A 7,578-nucleotide genomic window follows, 5' to 3' on the forward strand; every position below is an offset into this window, starting at 1 on the left:
ACTAATCTTTTATCTAGGGTTTTAGATGAAGTTCTTCGTACTTAATTTTATCGATATGATTTGTTAATAATTTTTATTGTTTTTCATGATCAAATCTTCTGGATTTTTAGACCATTCATGGACTGGAATCTTAGTTATATAAAGAATTTGCTAATTAAATCATAATAAATCGTCGTTAGAATTGTAAGAAGGACGGATTCGGAAACCCTAGGGTTCCTCCATCTCTTGAATTTTATATCATTTAAGTTTATTTGTTATCTTTATCTGAAAAATATTACCAATCAAACCAAGTTAGATTCCAAGTTAGAATTAAAGTTAGAATTTAAGTTTGACTAAGTCTCTGAGGAACGAACCGGTCTTACCGGAAAATTACAACTTGACACCTGTAGCGTCCCAAGTTTTCCGATAGTAGGAGCGAAATAATAAGGTTGGATGAAGGACTATTGAGGCAATGGATTCGGGTTAAGATAGGACTAAAAGTGTAATCAGGTCCAAATCAGGGGGCTTTTTGCAATGAGGACAAACTCAGGGACTGAACTGCAACTTTGGCTGGTTAAGGGAAAAACCGAACCAGGCTTAGTTGCTCGTGGTTTTTAGCTGAACAGAGTTTAGGGCAGGGGAGAAAAATCGATGAAGGAGAGTATTTTGGCTAGAAATCAGAGGGGAAAGCTTGTTCTTGTTGAATGAAAAGCATGAGGATGTGAATTGACCTAGGTTATTGATATTTTGGTAAGAGATTTTGTGTTTCTCTCTCTAGAACTCATTGGTTATGTGATTTGAGTTTTAACCGAGTTGAATTCGAATTTGTAGGGAATTTGAGAGGAATTGATGGAACTTATTGACATGCAAATCAAAGGAAACTAACTCAAGGTAAGAATTGTAGTTTTGATGATTTAATTGTGTTATTCTGATTTTAGGGTTTATGAATTTGAAACTTGGGGGTTTTCTGATTTTAGGGTTTGAATGAGTGATAATTTCATGTATTTTTAGTGTGATGCTTGATTTAAGAGATGGTGGAACCTAGAGGTGAAATAAGGTCGAGATTACGAGTTCTATAGACTTCATACCCGTAACAGTGTACTGTTAGGTCTGTAGCACGAGATTGGTAGTTCGAAAGCTTTTATGGTCTTCTACAAACTTGTAGCTCGTCTCGATACGATTCCAGAATGGTATGGTGATAATCATTCCGAGTCCGGATGAGGGAGTTATGGCTGTTAGAGTGAACAGCGCGCATTCGGGACAGATTGACGCACTGCTGTGTTTATTTTCTTCGTTTTGAGGTTATTCGCTTGGAAATTGTTAGAGATGCTAAGAATTCCATGTTTGGGTTTGGAATATCTTCCCAACCGTATAAGTGATTAAGCGGGTATCCGACAAGTAGACTTAATGGAAGGATTAGAGCGAGTACGTGAATTTCATCGACTTCTCTTTAAGGTATGCGAACTAGTGATACTTAGACAGAAAACGGGTAAGTTAGAGAACTTAAGAGCAATACTTCGAAGTGGATATAAGGAGTATTTGAGTATATGGTTGGTTGTCAGTCATCCGAAGCCGAGAGAGTTTCAAGATGAGTCGAACTCGGATGTGTTTTGTTTATTCGTTCTCGTTTCTTTCTTTTGTATTTATCTTATGTTTTCAAGATTCTTGTGGAAGAATCTAAGGTTTATCTTTGTCTAGGGTGTCGGAAGGAAAGCCGAAATGAGTTGGGGGCGAGATGCTCGAAGCAAAGCGGATGAGGACGGAGTCCTGAATCGCTAGGTAGGGGATACCTCTTGTTTTCTTTTATACTATTGTCTAGATTCATGCTAGAAGTAGGAGTTATGCATGCATCATTATGTGTAGCTGGTAGGTGATCATATATGCATGATTTTAACCCTTGATTTCAATGAAAGTTGTCTCGTTAGTTTGGACTATTGATATTGATGGGTTAACTATTTAGACTCTGATTTCCATGAGCTTTGTATCGTGAATGCGACTTTCTTGATGCGATGGTTTTATATGTGCAAGCATGTCTTACGAATGATTTCTAGAGAAATGGTTTTTGAAATGGTTGGTGATAATCGTTGTTTAAAAAACGTAACGATTTCGTATGTGGTATGTGATTGATGAAGTGGACTGAGACGAGTCATGAGGGTCTTGGCAGTTGTAGTGCTCCACTCTCTGGCCAGGATTCTCGTTTAGGTTGGACTCTCGGGGCTCAGGGATTTGCTACCCTTGACCGCTCGATTGGACTGTAAGCCTGTTTGTTCTTACCCTCGGGGCTCAGGGGCTGTACACCTCTGACCGCCCGACTGGTTTGGTGATTGGGATCCCTTTGCACGTTTGTTATGACTCTTGGTTGCGCCACTTCTGTGTGTGATAAGATAAATAATGTTTTAAAAAGCCTATCTCAGTCGAGGGTGTAACGGGCGAGTTCCGAATCTGCTGAGATTGTGGGTGAAGGACGTTTTCATAAGAAAAGATTATGATTTCAGTTGTTGACACAATAAATACTTTTCCAAAACCAAAAAAATAGTTGCATGCTAGGGTACCGATGAGAATATGCTTTTCGTCCCAACACGAATACGGGAGGTACGGTCTGACTATTCGACTTCGGTGAAGATAAAAAATGTATCTAGTTAAGCTAGGTGTATATATTTATCACGAGGTGAGCTTTTCAATGACTGTGGAGTCGCCTAGTGGGTGAGGGGCTTACCTTCCTAGGGGTAAGCCACTTTCTCGAGAGAACTTGAGTACCTTGGTTAGTGCCGGTATGGGACGGTACTAGCCAAAGTACTATAGAGTTCTCTGGGTAACTCTCTGTTGATTGAGGAGCATACCATGGGTGCTGTTGTATGTTAGAGTAAGATTGATATATATTTATACGGGTGCATGTTTTATTGCGAAAATGGTTTTATCGCCGTTTGGTTTTGGGACTCCTCTACCAGTTTAACTCGTGTCGGTGAGTTACTGACCCCCTACTAGTTCTTAGTGTGCAGGTACTTTTTTGTAGTTTGATTTTCGTTGTCAGACAGTTGAGGCTCGTGATCCGCAGAGGGCGTGGGGTGGCTTCACAGCTGTCTTATTTGGTTTCTTTTGTTTTCTTCTCATTATATTTTAAGTTATACCTTTATACACTGGACACCTTGTATTATAAATATATATGTATCACATAGGTTGTACAGGGATGTATGGTGTTTTTTTTTCAGGATGAGTTAACCGAGTTCTGGTGGTTCGGCTTGGAACCAGAGTCTATTAGTTGATTATGTTTCATTTTAGCTTCCGTTGTGTTTGTGTATGCGAATGTATAGTTTGCATGACAGGTTACAGGTGCGACCGGTTCGATTTATAGAGGAGGTGCTGCCGAATTTTCGGCTCGTCTGTGAATTGACGGGGCGTGCTCGTGCCTATTTATGGGGTACGGGGCGTCACAACACCCGTGCACTTGCGGGTGTAGACCGATTTAGGAAACTTTTTAGGCCCATCAGGTACCCATAGTCAGGGGTGGGGATCGATCCGGGACGGAGGAAAACAAACACCAACCCCAACCGATCTGGGCGGAACAGGCACAAGTCCTCAGTTTTCACTCGGACTGGACAAAACGGACGAACATTTCGGATTTTTCTTCAACAAAATGTCTGTCTGTGACCATTTCAATAGGCGGGCAGACCAGTTATCGCTTGATCGGGCACATGTGACTAATGAACAAATGTAGAATTTTTTATACGAAATTAAAACTGTTTAGTAGCTAAATACAACTTTTGAACCTCTCTCTTTACAATTACAAAAAAGTAAATGAATACAAAAATTAAAAAATCATCACTTGGTAGATACTCTGATGATGACAAAGATACACGAGGTTGATTATTAGATTTAAAATCTTGACATGCCAGTATGTTGCCGATCCATCGACCCTCACAAACTTTAAGATAAAATCTAATTATCTACACTAATGTGGAATGTCGATTCATTTTGAAATATCAAAACTAACTAGAAGATCTAGCAGACTAGCACTGCTAGTTCTCCATAATGACTCAAAAAAACATTTAAAGTTGCGATTACAAGTCCAAAACAATGACCTGTATAAACGGGTTCGGACGGGCGAACGACATTATCGGGCGGATCACCGGGTAAACGACTTTTGCCCGCGTCCTTCCGCTTAAGCTCCTTCGGGCAGTCCGGTAGTGAGGTATCGGACGCCCACGGACTCTTCGATCGCGGGCCGTCGTTGGCGGGTTCTGGACCAAAATCCCACCCCTATGTAGCATAGCCGTAGTTCCCCAAGCCCGACCACATTCTCATCCCTACCCAACACTTTCCCATTTCCCCATAACAAATAGAAAAAGAGGACCCCGGAAAAAGAAAAAGAACAATTGTAGCAGAAGAGTAAAGCTCTCCATTGATCACCAAATCTGTAAATCTCTGTTCCTCAAACACAAATCTAATCAAACCAAACTGTTGGGTATCTTTCTCTCTCTCGAAAATGTTCCACTCTTTGAGCTTCTTCTCAACAAACTGCACAACACTTGGGAAATTGTTCCACTTTCTCATTTTAGCTCAAACCCTCTTCATAATCACTTCCTTTGCTTGCTCAAATGGAAATTGCCAGGTTTGTTTTCATTTATTCAGCTTAAGAAACATCAATTTCTGAGTTCATTACAAGTAAAAGTACTTTTTTTTTCCTATGAAATTTCTGAAAAAATTACAGCTTCTTGACTCATGTTCCATACCTACCGACTGTGGGTCTGGTTTGTACTGTGGTAACTGCCCTGCCATGGCCAAAACTCAACCCATCTGCATCAGAGGTCAAGTAATTCAACCCACATCAGTTGTGAGTTCTTCTGTCTCTTTGATTTGTTCTTCATTTTTTCATTTTTTGTGTACTTATAAACTTGATTTTGGCAGATTAAAGGGTTACCCTTTAACAAATACTCATGGTTGGTGACCCATAATTCATTCTCCATTGTTAATTCACCACTTCTTCTTGGTGTACAAAGGGTGACATTTTACAACCAAGAAGACACTGTTACCAATCAATTAAGGGTATGTTTAAGAATTATTAGTTCTTCATTTTAAATTTTGAACTATGGGTAGTTTTCTAATTCTTGTCTGTTGGATTTGTTGTCTTGTTTAGAATGGTGTAAGAGGGTTGATGTTGGACATGTATGACTTTGAAAATGATATTTGGCTTTGTCATTCGCTACGTGGGCAATGCTTCAATTTTACCGCTTTTGTAAGTATCCCCCAATTCTTTCCAATTTTTGTGTGATCATGTCTGTTCTTGTATTTGAAGAGGTCACTGTTTTAACAAAAAGGGTTTGTAACTGTATGGTTTTTTTTTCATCTTAGGAACCTGCAATTAACACTCTGAAAGAAGTGGAATCGTTCTTGAGTGAGAACCCAACAGAGATTGTGACAATTATAATTGAAGACTACGTTCATACTCCGAAAGGGTTAACAAAGCTATTCACAGCAGCTGGTTTACTTAAGTATATGTTTCCGGTTTCAAAGATGCCTGTAAATGGGCAAGATTGGCCTACTGTGACTGACATGGTTGCTGACAATTATCGGCTTCTGGTTTTCACTTCTATCGCTTCAAAGGAAGCTGATGAGGGAATTGCCTATCAATGGAGATACATGGTGGAAAACGAATGTAAGTACTACTAACTTCGGCTAATAGTATTTTATAGTAGATTGCTTCTATATTATGAGCTTGAGATCAAATTTGAGTTATACATAAGAAAATCTATAATGCTATATAAGTGATTCTTATAGGGAATTAACCAATCACTTTATCCGGTTCATCATCTTCATTCTTCCCTTTCATACCAACTACCATAGCTGAAGTTCAATTTAACTAATCAAGTGAGAAAGAGCGGAAGTCCTAAATAGCTTCAGTATTTATTGTGATGCATTTCAGCTGGAGATCCCGGGGTGACACCAGGCTTATGCCCTAACAGAAAGGAATCGTTGCCGCTCAATTCTCGAGGTGCATCTTTGTTCTTACAGAACTATTTTCCTACATACCCAGTTGAAGAAGAAAGCTGCAAAGAGCATTCAGTTGGTCTTGTTGACATGATTGGGACCTGTTATAAAGCAGCTGGCAATATTCTGCCCAACTTTATTGCCGTGAACTTTTACATGGTATTCAAACTTTTACATTATAGAGTCAAAGGTGAACCAGAGATGCATGTAAATTACATTTTGTAATGATTGACGGAATATGAGTTGTGCAGAGAAGTGATGGAGGAGGTGTTTTTGATGCTGTGGACAGAATGAATGGACAGAGCTTATGTGGTTGTAGTACCATTGCTGCTTGCCAGGTTCAGATAATTTCAGACTATTCTGCCCCTTCGATTCTTCAGAGTTTCTTTTTTTTGTTTTTCCTCATTTCTGACCATAATCCTCTTCCACGATTTTTCCAGGATGGAGTGGCTAATGGTACTTGCAAAGACATTGGTTCATCTACTAGAACCCCTTTAGCTACACCTAATGGTGGTGGCAATTTCAAAGGATATGTTCAGCTATCAGGATCTGCTTCGACAATCCATTTTATGAGTCTCTTGATCTTAAACTTGTTTCATCTTTTCGTAATGGTGTTTATGTTGTAACTAAATATATTAAACATCAGTATCTTCGACAGTCCATTTTATGAGCTGCTCACTTCTATAGGTTTTGTAGTGTGTCCGAGTAACGTAGGTGAAGTTGGCTGCATTTCTAAATTGGTTAGCAAAAGGTTAGACTTAGACATGATTGCAGAATTTCAGCACTAAAGAGCAAGCTGCTGAAGTTGCGAAGTTTAATTGTAGAAGAAGAGTGAAAATCTTTCGGAAGTGTTCATACCGTTGTGTGTGTGAATCTGTGACAGAGATTGATCAAGAGAGATTTTCTGACTAGACTGATTGATGGTTGAGGTATATTCCATTTCAGTACCCTCTTGTACTACTTCGTATAATATGTCCGGGCTTTGGTCTTCGAGATGTTTATGCATATTCTTTAGAGCCTAAAAGTTTGATCTTTAAGATGTATCTGTTGTCTCATCTTTCATGAAAGTATCTAATCCACGTCTTTTTCTCTTTATGAATCCAGGTTTTGTGTGAATCGATTAGTTTTAGATATTAGCACTCAGAGTTGGCGGAAAGCTTAGAATTCAGGTAGAATTTATCCTTCCCTGTCACCATTTACGCGCCTTCTTTTTTTGACGTTTGTATTTCGTTTTTCTTGATATTCTGCTTATCTAGTGAAATTTGCTCAGACCATCTTTGTTTTTTATAATATTATCACACATTTGTTCATATGCTTATTTATAAGGCTAAAACTAAAAGCGCCAGACCTGTTGCTATTCTGTACATATTAGAAGACTTAGTTGCTTTTTCTTTTCGAATGGAATGGTAACTGCTTAAGCCTCTATTCATTCCTCATTCCTCTTACCAGCTTAATTGTCAAAAATGGATATTGCTTAAGAGTTAAGATCAGGGTTTACGTGGTTATATGAGGAAGATTCAATTTCCTTCGGCACTCAAAAATAATAGATCAATACTTAACCTCCTATTTGACTTTTATAGGCTATTTTGCCTATTGCTGTGCGTTCTGACGAAT

The 7,578-nt window shown here is 39.0% G+C and overlaps 1 protein-coding gene and 1 long non-coding RNA gene across 2 annotated transcripts; both read left to right on the forward strand.

The window, feature by feature from the left end:
* The first annotated feature begins 586 nt into the window (after positions 1-586).
* LOC147565900 (uncharacterized) lies at positions 587-3,261 on the forward strand. Its single transcript, XR_015230310.1, has 4 exons — positions 587-729; positions 811-870; positions 1,678-1,758; positions 2,965-3,261. It is a non-coding gene; the product is annotated as an uncharacterized LOC147565900 (long non-coding RNA).
* A 1,006-nt stretch (positions 3,262-4,267) lies between these two features.
* LOC147565901 (PLC-like phosphodiesterases superfamily protein) lies at positions 4,268-7,233 on the forward strand. Its single transcript, XM_086652369.1, has 9 exons — positions 4,268-4,588; positions 4,688-4,810; positions 4,885-5,022; positions 5,114-5,212; positions 5,329-5,632; positions 5,900-6,123; positions 6,216-6,302; positions 6,405-6,893; positions 7,069-7,233. The coding sequence occupies exons 1-8, from the start codon at positions 4,463-4,465 to the stop codon at positions 6,588-6,590; spliced, it is 1,287 nt and encodes a 428-aa protein (XP_086508495.1). The 5' UTR covers positions 4,268-4,462; the 3' UTR covers positions 6,591-6,893; positions 7,069-7,233.
* The last annotated feature ends 345 nt before the right edge of the window (positions 7,234-7,578 follow it).

This window comes from Eschscholzia californica, unplaced genomic scaffold, assembly GCF_041429995.1.
Source record: "Eschscholzia californica isolate CP2 unplaced genomic scaffold, dmEscCali1.0.p SCAF_1, whole genome shotgun sequence".
In the NCBI taxonomy this organism is placed as follows: domain Eukaryota; kingdom Viridiplantae; phylum Streptophyta; class Magnoliopsida; order Ranunculales; family Papaveraceae; genus Eschscholzia; species Eschscholzia californica.